The sequence below is a fragment of the Penicillium oxalicum genome, chromosome VII (genome assembly GCF_001723175.1).
Source record: "Penicillium oxalicum strain HP7-1 chromosome VII, whole genome shotgun sequence".
Lineage (NCBI taxonomy): Eukaryota > Fungi > Ascomycota > Eurotiomycetes > Eurotiales > Aspergillaceae > Penicillium > Penicillium oxalicum.
Window position 1 is genome coordinate 227087 of NC_064656.1, and position 18149 is coordinate 245235.

An 18149-nucleotide genomic window follows, 5' to 3' on the forward strand; every position below is an offset into this window, starting at 1 on the left:
TGAGGCATGTTGCCTCTGTCCAACATTGAGTGGGTATTGAGAAAGATTGCGCAGATGGAACTTCCAGATACGCAACGATCGCTATTCGCTATTGCGGTCTGCTCGAATCGTCTGCTCGAATTGAAATCGATCAAGGCTTTTTCCATATACGACTCTGGCAATGATACGGCCGGATCCATGAGACCTACGTCTGATTGTACTTTTTAGCATTCACAGGCAATAGTCCATGCCGTAATCAGTGCTCATTGTCGGGCTCAGCTTGGTTCACTCTTGGCTATTAAGGGTTTCTGTCTAACTTCAATCTTACACATCCTCTCAGACCTTCAGCCGCTCCACATCACCTGACTGCTTAGAAATCCGGCTGCCGTTATCGCCGTAATCAAGGCCCGAGACCCCGCCAAGATACGTTGAAGCACCTACTAATTCCCCTCCATGCGAGAAATGAAGTGAGTCCCCAAAGCGCAGGCATTATACGCGGTTGAACTCCTTCTCTTCTTCGGCTCTCGGGCGCCTTAAAAACTGCTCAGACTGTCATCCTGTTCCCCTGCCGACTTTGCTCGACTTCGTTCCCCGCCAAAAATTCTCGCCGCATCCACACCTGCCTGCCTGTGATTGGGCCACTGAATGAGTTGACGCGAACACGGCTCTGATCGAATTGCGACCTATTAACCAAGGCAATGGGTCTCCTGTAGGTGTTCGATTGTGTTCGCCTATGTGTACAAAAGCTCGGACTTTGACTCCGGTTGATCTAACTCCCTTTCTGAAGAGCATTGGGAACCGCCTTGGAATGGGCCGAGGCCAAGAAGAAAGCCGATCAAGTACGACAGTGGGGAATAGAGGTATGAGAGGCTCAGAAGCTCTACAAGTCACAGCGTCTTCATCGTCCTAGTCTTTTGAGGGCTCGTCGCGCTGATCGGTACACTAGCAACTCCTGGCAAATTGGCGACGCGCCAAGGGCAAAGAACGAGACGCTCTCCTCTGGGGTGACGAGGTTGGTTATGGCTTTCCATGCCTTCGCGCTGGCAAAATAGGAGGCTCTTTTCTGATATTATTCCCCCTCGGAACCTATTAGGTCGAATACCTTGTGGTAGCCCTCGACGACGCCGCTCGGAAGGCTCGGTTGTCCCTTGCTCAGGCCGATATTCTCAAATCTCTTGCTCATGATGAAGCCCTCTGGACGGCCGATTCTGCAGCCGATGGACACCATGCAGGCCAGTGAGTCACTTCAAATCCAGGGAAATCGCCCATACTTCTGACGCTCTAACTCCCTCAACTAGTGAGGGTGAAAAACCTCCGCATTTTCATCCTGAATTTGGCCGTTTCATGCTCGAGGCCACACCGGGCGAGCCGTGGGGTATCGGCTTCAAAGATCTTCTGAAGGTTGAGTCAAACATGAAATGGCGTCGAGAAGTTGCCAAGGCGCATATGGCTCCTAATGAATCCCCTATCACCCTCACGACCTTCCCGCGCCTAGGAACCAGGGATGATTATATTCAGCCCTACTACCCTCCCTCTGGCCCGGCCTTGCGCTCACAATTCGTGCCTGACGAGATTGCCAATCCACACATTCGGTTCCCCACCCTTGCGGCCAATATTCGCTCGCGGAGAGGGCGTAAGGTGGAGCTTAATGTGCCGGTCTTCAAGGATTTGAACACGCCCTCGCCGTTCAAGGATCCTACTGTGAACTATGACCTTCACATATGGCCCGAAGATGCCGACGTGCGAAATGGTGCCGCAAAGGATGACCATGTTTACATGGATGCCATGGCCTTTGGAATGGGTAGCTGTTGTTTGCAGATCACTTTTCAAGCGAAGAACATGACGGAGGGGCGGAAGCTCTATGACCAGCTCAGTCCTTTGGGGCCCATTCTTCTTGCTCTCACGGCTGCCACTCCAATCTACAAGGGGTTCCTGGTTGACACGGATGTTCGATGGAATCAAATCGGCGCTGCTGTAGATGACAGGACACCTGAAGAATTAGGAGAAGTTGTATGTGTTCGATGTGATTTTGCGTTTCCTTATGGCCACCTTTACTGACCCGGTCCTTAGCCGCTCAAGAATGACCGCTGGAGAATTCCCAAGTCTAGATATGCATCAAACTCCACATATATCTCCCAAGATCCGAGACTGCGCAAGGAATACTTGGATCCAGACCTTGTTGTGGATGAGCAAATCAAGCAGCGATTGATGGACGGAGGCATGGATGACTTGCTGGCCACGCATTTTGCCCATCTCTTCATTCGCGATCCTCTTGTCATCTTTTCCGAGGACTTGAAGGAACTTGACTTGCAGAAGGGCGATCATTTTGAGAACCTCCAATCCACCAATTGGCAACACATGCGATTCAAGCCTCCACCTTCTGAAAAAGACGACATTGGTTGGCGAGTGGAGTTCCGATCTATGGAGATTCAGATGACCGACTTCGAGAACGCTGCCTTCAGCATCTTCATCGTGCTCATCACTCGAGCCATTCTTAGTTTCGACCTCAACTTTTACCTACCTATCCCTCGCACAACCGAAAACATGGAAACGGCACATGAGCGTAATGCCGTTCTCGACAGCAAATTTTACTTCCGGAAAGACCCCTTCGGGCGTCGTGCGCCTCGGCATGCAGGGCAGCACTCGTCTCACGGAAGCACCTTCTCTTCCACCACCTCATCGGCCGTCAACACCCCTCCGCCGTCGCCCCCCCTGGGTCCCGTCGAATCCGAGTATGAGCTGATGACCATTGACGAAATTGTGAATGGTTGCTCCGATGGATTCCCTGGTCTCGTCCCTCTTGTGGAGTCCTATCTCAACAGCGTGAATGTTGATGTTGAAACGCGCTGCTTCCTCGCCAGTTACTTGGACCTGATTCGGAAGCGCGCTGATGGTACGCTCTGGACAGGTGCCAAGTGGATTCGCGAGTTTGTGGCAAAGCACCCAAGCTATAAGCACGATAGCGTTGTCTCTGAAGAGATTACCTACGATCTGATCAAAGCAGTGGAAGAGGTGACGGCCACGGAAGGCAAAAATGGTAGTATCGGGTGGGAGCTCTTGCGTGGGAAAAAGAAATAGAGAGCAGTGGTCACTAACGGGAATGGGGAAAGTGTCTAATAGACTATCTTGTGAAGAGCGCAGAAATAGAGAACCTGGTGGTTGCACATGCACAGTAGAATGAAGATGAAAAGCAATCACAGGGCATTATCTTGTCACGTGTTCGAATGATGACAGCGACGGCTCTCGTCGTTGCGTCGAATGGTCTTAACCTGCAACCTCAGAAGCACAGCCAACCCGTCTCAAGCTTGAAGATATTTGACGATATCTGCAATGCATACACCTCAGTATGAACAAGCTGTTTCCCCAGAGGTTCTCTCATGGCTGGAGAATCTCTCTGCCAATAAACGCGCATCCGAGTCGCCTATCAGATGTCTCACCATCCACGTCATTTTCCGTTGCTCATTCTGTGCCGCCCCCTGTTGACTTCGACGCGAACCAGTCCCAGCCTCTGTGAAATCACTGGAAATTCCTTGGATTTTTTCATAGACCCTCTCGATTCTATTGCCGATCACCCCAGGCCATTCTAAGTGGCACAGGCCCAAACTCCGCCCAATAACCCCGCATAGTCTCTAATGGCAAAGTCCTCAACCCGCCCTGAATCCACTTTGGAGTGCATGCTGCACAGCCCTTCCACGAATACCATTCTCGTGTCGTACCTGTGCCGGATAAGTTCCGCGATTCGGTATAGTTGACCGTTGCCAAAGCGGACGTTGAGGTCGACACCTCAAGCGGTAAAACTCCGGATAGTAATCAAGAAAGCGTGGTGCCAATAACAACGGTTTTCACACAGAAGCTACTCCCGCTCCCCCCGCAGTGGAGTTGGCTTGTCAAGCTCCAGCCGAATAAGGATTCCATTTCCGATTATTCCACACGAATCATGACACCGCGCAAACCAGGGACAATGACGTCGATCAGGCCGTTTCCCCAAGATGTGGGGGGCTCTCAATTATACCAGGGTTATTTTCCTAGATTATACAGTCATCTCGAGTGTTCCCCAGGAGCCTTCTGCCGAACGAAGCGTTGATCATGGACATATCTGGCGCTAGGCTGACAGTCTTGCGAGACACCCCGCATGACTGACCTTGCGTGCATTCCCAGTATTCTTGGATCGCATACATAGAAGCCCCCGTGGCTGACACGCAACGATGCTCGTTTTCTTTTCACACACGCCGAGTCGATTGCCAGCGTCCGTGAAAAATGTTCGCCGCTGCAACTGGGTTTCTCGCTTTTTGGGCAGTGGCAAATGCAGCTCCGAGTGCTACAAGCGCTCCGACAGCCCATGTTGCCAATGGGACGTACGCAGGACTTCACAGCCCAAGTTACAATCAGGACTTCTTCTTGGGTATTCCATATGCACAGCAGCCAGTTGGAAATCTCCGGTTCAGAGTTCCACAGTCCCTGAATGAGACCTGGAAAGGCGCACGAGATGCCAAAGAGTACTCAGACGCTTGTGTCGGCTATGGAGTGAGACATCAAGGACTCAATTTCCCGAATAGCCTTGTTGCTGACACTCGTCGATAGTCGGACTCGATATGGTACCCCAATTCAGAGGCGTGTCTGACGCTCAACATTGTTCGTGACTCATCTGTGAAAGATGGTTCGAAGCTTCCAGTAGCGGTCTGGATTCATGGAGGTGGCTTCTTCATGGGATCTGGGCGAGACGAGCGGTACAACATGTCGACCCTCGTCCAGCGTTCCCACAAAATAGGTACGGTCTTGTCTGAAGCAGAATTGATCTTGCCAGTGACTCATTCCAATCCGACTAGGAAAACCTTTCATTGCGGTGACGCTGAATTATCGACTTTCTACCTGGGGCTTCATCAGCTCGAATGAAGTCTCTGGGACTGGAAACACCAATCTTGGTCTGCGAGATCAGCGATTGGCGCTGCACTGGGTGAAGGAAAATATCGCTGCGTTTGGCGGTGACCCGAAGAAAGTCACCATCTGGGGTGAATCGGCCGGTGGCATGTCCGTAGGCTACCAGTTGACCGCATACGGAGGTCGCGATGACAAACTCTTCAGAGCTGGCATCATGGAGTCGGGTGGCTCGATCAACCCCAACTTCGCAAACACCCTCAATTTCACGACCTTTCAAGCTTCATACGACAATCTCACTGCCGCTGTGAACTGCTCCGGAGTGCCAGACACGCTCCAATGCTTGCGAGAAGTTCCCTTTGACACCCTTAATGCAGCTCTTAACGGAACAGATGGCAATCCCGCGTACTCGTTCACACCGGTTGTGGACGGAGACATTATGCAAAAGTTTGGTAGTGTGCAGCTCGACAACCATGAATTTGTCAATGTGCCTATCATTTCTGGAACGAATTCGGACGAAGGCACCGGCTTTGGACCGGTGGGAATCAACACCACGGAGCAATGGTATCAGTATTTGACAGGTAAGCTCAGCCTGTTCTTCTGTGTGTTTTCCCGGGGGGGATTCCGATTCTCTCTAACATTGTACATCAGATGGCTCTAGGGGCCAGCAAATTCCCCCTCCACTTGCTCAGCGAATTCTAGAGCTCTATCCCGACGACCCGTCACAAGGGATTCCTGCCTTTTTGGGAGACCAGCGTGTACCGTCGAGGGGTTATGAATGGCGACGTACTAGTGCCTTTGCTGGTGATGCGACAATGCACGCCAACCGGCGGCGCCAATGCGAGGCATGGACCGAAGCCTCCACTCCAGCCTACTGCTACCGATTTGATGTTATCCCCGTGGACAGAAATCCATCGGGAACCACTCATTTCATGGAAGTTGCTTTCGTATTCAACAATATTGCGGGCCGCGGCTACCAGTATGGCAAGCCGTTTGCCGGGGCACCGCAGTCGTGGATTGACCTCAGCGACATGATGGCGACTATGTGGATCTCATTCATTCACGACCTAAACCCCAACTCCGAGGCGGTCCATCCGAACGTGCGTTGGGAGGCGTATGGGAAAGATAAGCCCGTTGATCTGGTATTCAGCGCCAACGTGACCAGCTACATGGAAGCGGATACATGGCGTAAAGAAGGGATTGATTTTATCAATTCAATCGCTAAGGCGCTCTGGCGCTGAAGGCCGCGGGGGAACGTGTGGAGGGAGGGGGGAGATGCTTCTCATGCAGGGCAGTCTCCCTCTGCAAGCCAGGCAGTAGTCTTTCCAGATTGAAACATTCAAAGAATGAATCATGATCCCTGTCTTTCTTCCTTCCTTTCTTTTTTTTTTGCACCAGAAGATCCATCCTACTTGTCAATTCACTGTGGTCCCACGTCTATCTCATCACTGTCCCCTCCTCACCCGTGGACCTGTGGTATGCCCTGCTCCCTCACTGGAGAGAAGAGATAGTTGTGTCCAGCTCTGTGATCGATACGGGTCGTTGACCATTAGCTGTAGAGTATGGACAAGTAATCTGACGAATGACGGTATTCTCCGACTACGTCTTCCAGCCTCGTGGGACTCGACGCATTGGGGTTCCAGTCTCGCCTGTCGAGGCCCTTTCGAATGGAACCCGAAGCCCTTTTTTGTGTCAGAGGGGGGGGCGAAGCCCGCCCATTCACGCAATGACACGAGCGCTTCAAACTGCCCATGAACGCCAATGCGGATGTGCATCTCAGTCGTCAGATCTACCATTGGCCCGCAAAGTCCCCGATCGGGGATTTCCCCAGTGCGCTGCACTCGGCCGGATCGATCTCAACTCCCAGCGACAGATTGCCGGCCAATCAGGTGGATGGGAGTTCTGACTTTGCAGGCGGACTTGGATCCAAGCGGGGCGTTCCGTCGGATGCGACAAAGCCCGAACCAACGCCGGCGCCCGGGAACACTCACCACCACTTCCATCGCTATACATTTACTGGGACAGTGCATCGCTTGCATGGAGTTGGGGTCAACATCCGCGAGATTGCGATGACGCTCATTGGTCAGTCCGTCCAAGGTTGGAAGCCATAAATGGATGAGCATGTGCAAGGCTCGCCTCCCGCCGGCAATTTGCTGTCCATCGGATCCGCAATGGTCGTGAAGAGTACTGCAAGGACAAGTCGCCGCTTCAGAGACAAACCTTGTTTAGCGAGGTCTGGTGTACGCGATAGCGCTTGGTTTGACTTGGAAGTTAAGTGCCATTTGACAGGTTCCCTGTCAATCCTAAGAAAGGGTGGTAAAAGTAAGTTCGAGATGGACTGTGCATAAAGCAATTGTCTTGTATTTCAGGTTTGAAATCTCATAATCGCACTTGTTTCAATCTATCGTGGAACATCCTACGTTCTACTTTCCTTTGGGTCGTCCGACTGCAGACTTGGTTCCCAGGGACTATAGAGCTTTGTTCCTCACATCATGACTTACTAGGTGTCAGGTACCTACCGATCACTAGAGCTAGCAAGCAACGTCAAGTGTATATGATAAACGTGGTCGTAGTATTTCGATCACATTACGTATGTATCCTGTGTAATTCCGACTTTGTGTGCTCTCAGGTGCATTGGTGTCGAATACACTTACTGTGCGGTCCTCCGCAGTGACCGGTCTACCTTCCTTAAGGCACTCCCCACAGCAAGGCTCAATTAAACCCAGCGAGCTCGTATGCTCGTCTTGAGTGTAAATGGATATTGTGACATTCACGAGTGACTATTCAAGGAACGTGGTATCTGATCGGTGATGCTTTGATAGACACGCCCCCTTGCGGAGCCCCTAAATTTGTCTTAGGTAGTACTATACCATGCAGATCTTGCCTCAAAGCATTTACTGCGGCTCAAACATGACATCCCGAGATTATTCCTATCTAAATTACTTCTTTGCTATATGGAATAGGCCATGACACAGACCTCGGAGGCCTACATACTATATGCTCTTGTTCAAGCAGGGGCGTTTCCCTTGTCTCATCAAGTCTCAGGCAACACATACAACGTCTGTCGGGCTGTATCGAGGATGAAGATGGTTTCAAAGTGAATCACGCAAAGACATTATCAATTGACAGTCCTGTGATCTATTTCCTCCCCCCCCCCCCTTCCAATGAGAATTGATTTGTCCAGACGGGAGTCTCTGAACTCATCTTCTCTTCACGTGACACATCCTGCATTCCCTACGGAATCTGTAGCGCCAGAAATCGACTGATCACCACACAGGCATTCTTACAGAGTAGTCCCTTCTGATGAACCAAGACAGGCATGAGTCCAGGAATCCCACATTCAGTGGATCAAATGGGATATCTTTCAGTGAATATTCCGACTTTCCTATCGAGTATCTAGGAAATAAAGTCACGGTTCGAGTCATGCAGACAGCTGCCAGACGCGGCGCGATGGCCTGCATATGCACAACTACGTAGCCTCTGTGGAAGTAATTGTCGATCAAGAACAATTCTGACTCGTCTCCAGCTCGCAGTGGATGAAACTATTCGCATGACCCGACTGGGTAAGTGAGGAATGCAAGGCTTTCTCTCGGCGAGACGACCCGTCCAATCCTGTTTGATTCTGATTTCCCTTGGACCCGCTTCCACGCGAGACGAATTTGCATACATGGCAAGAAATACCCAGGGACACATTTTTCAGACGGGAGCTCGGGTCGCTACCTTTTTGAAGATCTTAACTTGAAGAGGGTTCTCGGGTAGGATCTCCCGTCATTGGCTACGGCTTGAATGACCTCGTTCATGTGCGATCCACAGAGCCCTTGCGGCGAAAAGAGAACGGTTTTCACTGGGAACCGAACCAACCACCTTTGGCAATGCAATGCATAGTATGGATACTGTGAGAGAGCAATCGGAACGAAGCATAAGCGAGTCGTGAGACTTGATAGGCCGCCCCGGCTGTCAGTGCGCAGTAGCCGTCTCAATTGACGGTCGACGATTGGAGTAGAAAGCTCGTACCTCAGATTCAAGGTACAATATGCAAGATTTAAGATGCTATGCTGTAGTAACGACTCAATTACAGATGAGAGGGTAATGAGCATCCTAGTGTGAAACGCAAGATTGAGTTTAGGAATTGCCCGATGGATGATTCAATGGGCATCTGCGGGATGGTGATTATTCCAGACTTGGGTATGCATCATGTAAGTCAGTGCTGGCCGATCTCCGGGTAAGGTAGTGGAGAACTGCGGCTGTAATTGTATAATTTTATGATCACAGACAGTGATTGAGATGACCGGGCATGGGCATACCAGATACAGAATAGGAGACACCTAGACTACCTATTAGATGCCCATTGCACATATTACAACTCACTATTGTCATACGGTCTCTACATATACTTCTCGTATGCACGCACGTTTCCTACTCTGATTTTCAGCAAGCGCGCAATTAGAATAAAAAATCTGTGTATACCCTGACTGGTGCAATGGACCACCTGGTAGCGCAGCCAATAGGATAGTGCGGACAGGATTCCACAACCATTTTAGTTACACAACAGGCGAAAGGTGGCTCAGTAAGACTTTTTTTTTGTCATACATTCAGAAGAATTTCAATACCTGATAATAACAGTGATTGGCAGGAATGGCACAAATTACAAATCTGTTTCAAGAAATGCAGGAGTAGCTCAGACATGTGTCTCGGTTTACACCGGGGGGTGGACGAGAAACATCAATGTATTGATACTCAGATGAAAACTTTGTTGAGAGAACTGGAAGCCATGTACCAAATAATATAGATGGTGGCCTCAGAACATACATAGAACCAAATCAGGTTGTTTGTTGACAGTCCACCGTGAACCCACCCGGGCTTAGAATCTACTGGTAGAGTCAATGTTGACCTCGACTGCCCGGTTATTGATCTTTTGAAAAGTCAAATTTTGACGATTTCGTCGAGTATCAACTAGGTGCATCGACGCCACGCCTAGATGGATCTTTGAATTCATTCCCATCACACGCTCAAATTACGATATGAGTCTCTTGATGCCTATACAATGTGCGGCCCAGCTACACAATTCGCCAGTGTATGGGTTCAAACCTATCGTCCCTCACGACAAAGTGGAGCATCTGGTACTGAGGGGCGGAGAGCACGAGAAACCTAAGAGCGCTCTGCTTTGCGGGGCAATCATCTTGAACAATCGATCGGGTCGATCGATATGCTTGTAAATTCATCATGTAATACCTAGACAAAACACATGTAGCAGCAAAAAGAATACTATATTTGATCAAACTTTATCTCAAGCGCTCTCGCCGAGATCTCGTGCACTGTGTACACTACTTGTATGTATTTGGCTCGGCCATTTCCCTCGGACTGTGTGCATGCATAGGTAAACATGTTTCTAGATCCCGTCTGGCATAGCAATATTACATACACTTGTATCACTCGACCCTCATGTGTGAATTTGATTGGCTCGAGACTCGATTGTGTAAAGGATCCAGCCATTCGGCCTTCTTACCGGTTCGCCGATACCGTACACGGCGCCAGCCCCACTGATCGAGATCGCCCCGAAGATCTCGATTGTTCTCCGCACATCCTTGCTAGTTTGAGCTCGGGCCCCCACTGCACCTCAGAAAATAACCATCACACGCGATGGAATTGTGGTCCATACGGAATAGATACAGTCCTGCAGGATGTACTGAACATTCAGAAGTACTTGCAGTATGTCATGATCCTAGGTACACATTTCCAGTGTGCGGGACCTGTGTCTATGGCAGCAGCGTTGCAGTACTACAGTATCGCTGCAATTTTTACGAGGGCCACCACGTCGACCCACTGAATCAAACTCTCATCCCTTTCCCAATCCGAAACTCCTCATGCGACCCCTTTTTGAGTCCTTTGGATGAGACATTTACCCGCCGTCTCGGGTCAAACCTTGATAAATCCCTTGCCTCTTTGTGGGAACACACGACGTGAGCCATTTTCATTCGACCACGAGAAATCCCCATTTGAAACTAGTGTGACACGACTGATCGGGCGCGATTACCACGATTCAACTCCCTCTCAACTGAAAATAGGCTTTTTTTTCGAGGTTTTGGCAAGTCAGACACAGAGCATGGAGCAAAAGTCCGATCGGACGATAACAAAGCACCGAAATTCCTCTTCCTCCCTCGTTATGTAGGAGGTTTTTGTGTCGATCACACTTGATAGTTGCCCTAGGCGCCAGATCTGGCAGATTTGCATTTGGAAAGCGGAGTTTAAGGTTATTCCTTCGTCATTCCCACGGCGTTGAGGAGACCTCGGAGCTTACATATACTTGAGTCAGCGACAGGGGACTCTGACCGAACTGTCATGTTTGAGGGAACCCCAAATCGCAGATCTTCATCTGAGGAGTACTGTACTGTTCATGATTCTGTGTATTCAACCTAGCGCCTCAACACTCATTTTTGCAATAGTACAGTAAGTCGGGATGTTCTGGTGGGAAATTGGGCACGGTATAGTGCCAGTCACCCACCAGCCTCTACCTTTGGAATTGTTCAAATTCTTGGGCTTTTGTACTCGGCGTAAAACCTCAAACGTATCTCCGCGTGGTTGTAGTGCACCCGCCCTCCTGCATTTTGCAACCTGCAACCTCCCGTTAAAACTCCATGCGACAGATCTGTCGAGATCGGCACGTACGTTAGTATGTATTATCCAAAAAAGTAAAATCGAGCACAATTTTCCTTCAATCCCGAGTAAAATCCGCCTCGGATAGACAAGAAATAAGCATCTTTCTCCTCATTCCATGGGGGATGTCACATAGCGTACATGTACTGCGGTATAACTGTAGCCTACATAGTAATGAACAGGACTGAAAAAGTGAAAGGATGACAGGTATACCTAAGCATCGACTCCACGCGCCTCGGATTCCTTTTCCCAGCGGGCTCTAGGCCTCCTTCCATCCTTTTTTCCCCCGCTATTTAACGGCGGATTTGCTTCTTTCGGGGTATCATCCTTTTATTAATTTTCTTTCTGTTTCTCTTTTTCCCCCTGTCAAAAAAACCCATTCCTCCATATCGTAAGCCAAGTCACCATTTTCTATCTATGACATGGAGATCATACAACGCCAATGCACCACAACATCATACATTTTCTACAACCCGATTGATTGGCGTGTAACACCGTGCAAGTATCAAGTAGGTTACATTCGTCCAAGCATATGGGTTCATTGCATGAACAGGCGGTCAAGGAGCTGGAGCTGGAGCTGGAGGAGGTATGCGATTGTGGAGCAATGTCCCCGAGCCCGATCCGAGATTGAACTACTCCCGCACGGGCAACCCCGATCGATCAGCGGACCGCCCCTCCTGATCGGGCAAATCGATCGAAGCTACCTATGACGGACTTGGTACATCATTATACGAACGATCAGAAACCTCTTTGGGCTCCCGCTGCCCGAACGTGTCTGGAGCAAAAAAAAAGACATGCCACCGGGGTACAGTCCTGGTTGAGTGAATGATATGCTTGGGTGTGTTTGAACTACATTTTCCCAGTCATCAAACGTAAATGCCTGAACTTTGCCTACAATATTAGTATACTCAAGGGTAGCTGAGCGTGAGGAGGCCGCTTATGATCAAGGAACAGACAATTGACCTACTTATGGGGGGGGGGGGGGGGGGGCGTGCACGAAGTATGCATGTACTTGATCTGCCCAGGTGTTCCCAACATGATGATTGCATCATAAACTGTAGACGTGTTGGTCTCCTGTAAAACTCCCAGCTACATGTCGGTTGTCCTCTCGTGATCAGATTCTCAACCATATGATCCGTGAACCACCTTAATCTAGGCCTAGAACAGTGTGATCTGGAAGGCGAGCACTTGAACCCTGCATAGAAGAGCCCGACAAGCTGCCTTACAAAAACGGTTCTAGACACCGCCTCCGGCGACGGCGACACCGTCGTATACACAGAAGCCCGTCCGCAATTGTACTCGAGTGCAAATTCAAGTACCCATGGACACACATCTAATAATATACATACTTGCATCATGGATGTAGAATGTACCTCGTCCTAGCCGACAGTACAACGGGAATCCTGCAGAAAAGCCAGACTCAACCGCCAGAAAGTATGTGTAATGTATGAAAACTTCGATCCCCACTCTATCTGCCCATCCAGAGACCTCACTGGGAAACATCTCCGGCCCCATCCCCTTCCTTCTACCGCTCATCGGTCGTCATTCGATTTTGGGACTAGAGTCCGAATCGGGCTCACAGTCAGCGAGAGATCTCGATAAGGCCCAAACTCTATCGGGCATAAGTGGGTCCACTACGACGTGCTTCCCAAGGAACTCCGCCAACGAAAAGAGAGTTTTTGGTTTTTTTTCTTTTTCATTCAGGTGGGTTTCAGTGTCGTTCGCTACAACCTACAGTACATACATAACATGTACAAACAGTATGCGTGTGAGACGATGGGTGGGTACCGGCAAGATTGCGGTGCTCAGGCGTATGTATTCGATTTTTGTTTTGATCAAACCCTAGTGTCTTGTCCTTTTCCCCCCCTCCTCTCTCTCTCTCCCGCTCGTGCACGCGCGCTCATGTTTTTTCCTTGCAATTTACTCAGCGGCAGCACTTCGACCATCAACTCTAACAAGTCTGCCTGGTATGCTTCTCCTGTCTTTGTACATTTAGTCCAAGCCTGGTAGGATGTAAGTAAGTACAGTAAAAGAAAAGAAAAACAAATACCAGGATCCCATTTCGGCGATCACTGCGGGAACACCCAGACCTTGGCCGAGATTCTAGAATCCTTTCGCGGCACGGTCGGCTCCGGTGGCCACGCTGATTGACCCAAACATACTGCTTCCACTTTGAGTATAGTGAAAGGGGCTCTGGGTGGGTTCGGTCCATGTCTGACGGGATCTCTGGATGTGCATACGGACGTACAGAGGTTCTGTACATACTACTGTAGCTGCATACATAGAACATCTGTCCCCAATGTATGCAGCTGATCCGAGTACTACTATTACTATGTATGTAATGTCCCCAGGATGGACCGGATGTCTCGAAACTGGAGGTGGACGGATGGGAAACCTCGAAAGTTTGATGGTCTTCCATTCCTTCAATCTGGATGTGCTTGAGATTCGTTTCCAATTCGGTCGGATCAAAACTCTTTTTTGTTATATTTTTTTGGGAGATGGACAGCCTCACATGCCACGTTGCGCGACTAGGACCATTGCAGTCAACTATTGTAATGTTCCCAAACTGTCGGGAGTGGCGATCTTGTGAGGTGGAGAGATGGACAGAATTCACAGACAGATCTGCCATCTGCTTCGATAGAGTACGGCGTAGATCATACTGGAGACCCCCTCTTTCGAAGAGAAATATTATCGGTGTCTTTTAGTTTCTCTTTGAAAAAAAAAGGAAGAAGGAAAATCACCAAGGTAGTGTGGTCCATCATGAATTCATTGCCAAGCTTAGCATGCTGCATGTGAGAAATTCTACGGTGTTGCCACCCACGAGGAAGGAGTTTTGGACTCTTCCAGATGGCGAGACAGGTATGAGCAGCTTTCAGGGACGTGGCAGCAATGGGGGCCATTTCCAAGCAATCAGCACGCGGTATTCCAGTAAACCTAACTTGTCGTGTGGATCGGCTGGAAAAAGTTCCCTTTTCCCTCCTGATGATTGTAGGCTTTCAAGAAGTATGATGGACCATGACCCAGAGACATGACGCAAGGCGCGGTCGTCCCGGCGCAGTGGTACAGCCAGTGTAAATGTGATTTCAAATCGTCTCTGGTTACATGATGAAAACGTTGTCATGGTTCACATCCATTTCATGCCAAAAGTAGTTCTCACGGATCAAAAGGAAAATTGAAATGGCTCTCATAGCAAGATCTCATCAAAGTTGATACATAGAGAAAAAAAACAGCAACCGAGGACGATGCCGGCTTTTGTAAATTCGGTAAAAAGATCGAGCCCATGTAAGCCAGCCATATCCTTCGACTGGAGTGACCTGCAATCAGCCCCAAGGAATTGTCAAAAGGAATGTCTACGCTTTGGAGCTGATATAGCCAGAGCTGCAAGGGTATTATAAGAATGGTCGCCAAGATGAAGAAAGCAAACAGGCCCAGCCTCTGGAGGAGCGAGAACTGCTGTTCAGATGTGGTATGCCATCAGGGAAGGAGTAAGCGAGGTTCCATACTCGTCGCGTGTCCACGAGGAGAGCAAGAAGCAACAAGGGTGGGGATTCATCAGAAAGAACAACAGAAACAAGGGAGGACAAGGTAGTCAAGCCAAAAAAAAAGGGGGGGGGGGGCATGAGATAGGTGAAGGTTGAACAGGATGGGATAAGAATGAGTCAAGCGCAAAAACTCCTTTTGAATCCGTATATGGTGTGTGTGTCCCTCCCGTGTGTCCTTTTCGCTTGAATCTTTCTGTGCAACGCCAAGAAGAAAAGTGAAACAAAATCGACAAAATTAGCGGGTGACAGGCGAGGCAGACTCGTGAGCCACCTTGGGCTTGAGATTGGATCCCATGGTTGCTGCTTTGTTGGCACCCATTTTGCGAGTCAGTTTAGCGTAATGGAGCCCACAGGCGTTGCACAGCGTTCGAGCACCATCTGGGCCACGCCGCCACTCGGGAGTTTCGGCACGGTTACAGCTGTGACAGCGGCCAGGGGGAGCCGCTTTCTGTAAAATCGCGACAAGGAGCAATTAGCCATGGTGTGGGTCTTAACAATGGAAGAAATGAAAGCTCGTGGAACAAAAAACTTACTCCTCGTCGTTTTTTAGCATCACCCCCGGCAAAGCCACCGGACCCTTTGTAGTCGTCCTGATACATGGCCATGTGATCATCATCCCCCGACTTGTACGCTTTTCGTTGCGCCATCTGCTCGGCCATTGCCTGCTCTTGATTGACGATGGCTGTTCGAATTCGGATCAGCGCGTCTTGGTTTCGACGCTGCAGGTGAAGGATCTCTTCGACTTCGTTCAAAGTGGGCAAGGACCCCAACAGAGGTCCAGCGCGTTGCGTCTGATGCGCGAGTGCAGCATATCGTCTTGAAAAGTCCAAGGTGCGGGTGCTAAATTCAGAAATCTGGAAGGTCGACCACAACTGTCAGTTCTGTGAAACTCTCGTACCCCGTCGATGTGGCTCCATCCGTCCCAGCCTCGTGGGTGGACGCATGAAAATTCTGCGCACCACGAGTCTCCACACCAATGAGCCGGCGCAAGGTCCCAATGCACGGGTATTGTGTGGTGACTGATGTGAGCATGACACGCAGAACACGCGTCAAATAGACAGAGAGGAAGGATCGAAGAATCCGGGGAGTAAAACGTGGAGGGGGAGGGGGAGGGGGTGGTGACTCCCGAGGAGGGATTCAGGGTGCTTACCTCATTGAGTGATGTCTCCACATCGTAGATATCAAGATGTCTCTTCACCGATTCTGAATGAGGTTGAGGGGGGTGTGGTCGGCTGGCAAATCCATTTTTCCCATCGTCCATCCGGGGTACACCCGAGTATGCACGACCGTCATATTGAGAGGGATGATAGGACGAGCCGTTTGGAAGATGCGCTGGTGGTGGATGGGGTTGTTGCGACGGGTTGAAGGAGTAGTTGGATGGGAACTGGCCATGGCCCACGGGCGAAGCGATGCTCCCGGCGGACGGCGGCGCACTGTAATCGTAGGTCGAGTTTTGTGACCCTGTGATCGATGTCATTGCCGTTTTCGCACTTTGGGTCGGCGATCGACCGGTACTGAGCGATTGCAGAGAGGCGTTGCGGGAGTCTTGCGTATTGACCGAGGGGAGACTGGTCCGCGAGGAGGTTTCGGTGTGAAGCTGGGTCGGATGCGAAGGATATGTCGGTTCCCGCATCAGTGAGGTTGAAGCGGCGCCATTGGAGAAGGGATTGGGAGGCCCGGAAGGCCCTTCGACACCCGCCCGGCCGAGGAGGTGTTGGGGAGGAGGGGGTGGTGCGGAATGTCCTGATTGCGAGGGCGGCGCAGACGCGGACGAAGGATATGGCAGATGATTGTCGTTACCGAGAGCCTCGTGGATGGAGGGCAAGGATTGGCGACCGGCCGATTTGTCCTTGTCATCGTCGACGAGCCGACGTGGTTCTGAGGGAGGGAGGTAGCCCGGTTGTGACGGTGCACTGGTGGTCGGCGCGTAAGAATAGGAAAGGGACTGGGAGGTGTACATGTTGCTGGACGCTTGAGAAGGATTGGGGGAGCCGGCGTGAGAGGAGTGTTTGGAAGTATATCCTCCCAGGTTGTCCTTGCTGAGGAAACCGATGGCGGGCAAAGGGTCTCTGTGGAAGAGGGCGAGCGCAAGGTTAGCATTGTGATCGGGACCGGTTGCGCCGCACGGGTTTGACGATGGGTGATGATGAGGACGAGGACGACCAGCTTACCTGTGCCGGGACACGGCTTCCAAAGACCCCATATCGACGATCGGCGATTTGGGGAGGGACTAAAGTAGGAGGGAGAGGGAGGGAGCAGAGAGGGAGGGAGCAGAGAGAGAGGGAGAGAGGGAGAGCAAGGGTGAATAACAAGAAAGCGACGATGACAAGGTTGGTAAGATAACCAGACCGCGCAAGTCTAGAGTGGCCAAGAGATGGAGGCGGTCGGAAGATAGAGGGCGTCAAGTCACGACAAAGTTCCTGACCTCATCCACCTGAGATCGTAGCGCGGGCACCGATCCGATCGTGCATTCAAGATCCCGACGAGATCGCGGTCAGCTGCACTGGCACTTGAATGGTCGACCGCCTACCGGTGACGGGTCGCTGCAAGATCGTGAACAAGAACGACAGCACGCAGATTTGATTTGCAGGGTGGCCGAGTCCGAGATCAGTGGTGCACGATGGAAGATGGAAGGAGTCCCAAAAGGAAAGCAAAATGTGATCAAATGAGAAGGGAAGGGAAAACAAAAGAATTCCGTCAGGAGTGTGCTCGTGCGACCGTCGTCTACCACGGATGAAAGCGTTCGATTGCGATGCAGAAGGAGGGGGGGCGGCAACGAAAAGGGTCCCCGTGTGGCGGCGAGTTTGGGGGGGCTGCGATGCCGTCACAAGTTTAGAGAGACTCTAGATGGCCTGCGACCAACAACCACCGGCCCAAGATCGGTTCTTTTTTTTGTTTTGATTTATTTGGCTTTCTGAGAGGAGGGGCAGAAAGACCAAGATTGGGTGGCGTCAAGACCACGAATGAGATGTGACACAATCGGGGCCGAGACGGGAATTGATTCGGTCCTGGCGCTGGGGGAGATGGTTTCCCACACGAAGCCACGCCTGTCAAAGAGTTTTAGACTAGTATAGAGTTTTCACTGTTCAGCATACAGTG

General features: G+C 50.6%; 5 protein-coding genes across 5 annotated transcripts; 4 read left to right on the forward strand and 1 right to left on the reverse strand.

The window, feature by feature from the left end:
* Window positions 1-677: 677 nt before the first annotated feature.
* On the forward strand, window positions 678-3057 carry POX_g08609 (Glutamate--cysteine ligase; the record flags this gene model as incomplete). The annotated part of the gene is made up of 6 exons (XM_050117380.1): window positions 678-688; window positions 767-839; window positions 926-991; window positions 1073-1215; window positions 1278-1989; window positions 2050-3057. 6 exons carry the CDS (start codon window positions 678-680, stop codon window positions 3055-3057), a joined length of 2013 nt encoding a protein of 670 aa, XP_049965524.1.
* Window positions 3058-4236: 1179 nt separating this feature from the next.
* On the forward strand, window positions 4237-6095 carry POX_g08610 (uncharacterized protein; the record flags this gene model as incomplete). Its single annotated transcript, XM_050117381.1, has 4 exons — window positions 4237-4503; window positions 4561-4747; window positions 4806-5435; window positions 5506-6095. 4 exons carry the CDS (start codon window positions 4237-4239, stop codon window positions 6093-6095), a joined length of 1674 nt encoding a protein of 557 aa, XP_049965525.1.
* Window positions 6096-6605: 510 nt separating this feature from the next.
* Window positions 6606-6965, forward strand: POX_g08611 (uncharacterized protein; the record flags this gene model as incomplete). The annotated part of the gene is made up of 1 exon (XM_050117382.1): window positions 6606-6965. The coding sequence occupies one exon, from the start codon at window positions 6606-6608 to the stop codon at window positions 6963-6965; it is 360 nt and encodes a 119-aa protein (XP_049965526.1).
* Window positions 6966-7202, forward strand: POX_g08612 (uncharacterized protein; the record flags this gene model as incomplete). The annotated part of the gene is made up of 1 exon (XM_050117383.1): window positions 6966-7202. One exon carries the CDS (start codon window positions 6966-6968, stop codon window positions 7200-7202), a length of 237 nt encoding a protein of 78 aa, XP_049965527.1.
* An 8083-nt stretch (window positions 7203-15285) lies between these two features.
* On the reverse strand, window positions 15286-17253 carry POX_g08613 (uncharacterized protein; the record flags this gene model as incomplete). The annotated part of the gene is made up of 4 exons (XM_050117384.1): window positions 15286-15498; window positions 15584-15904; window positions 15949-17119; window positions 17222-17253. The coding sequence occupies 4 exons, from the start codon at window positions 17251-17253 to the stop codon at window positions 15286-15288; spliced, it is 1737 nt and encodes a 578-aa protein (XP_049965528.1).
* Window positions 17254-18149: the final 896 nt, after the last annotated feature.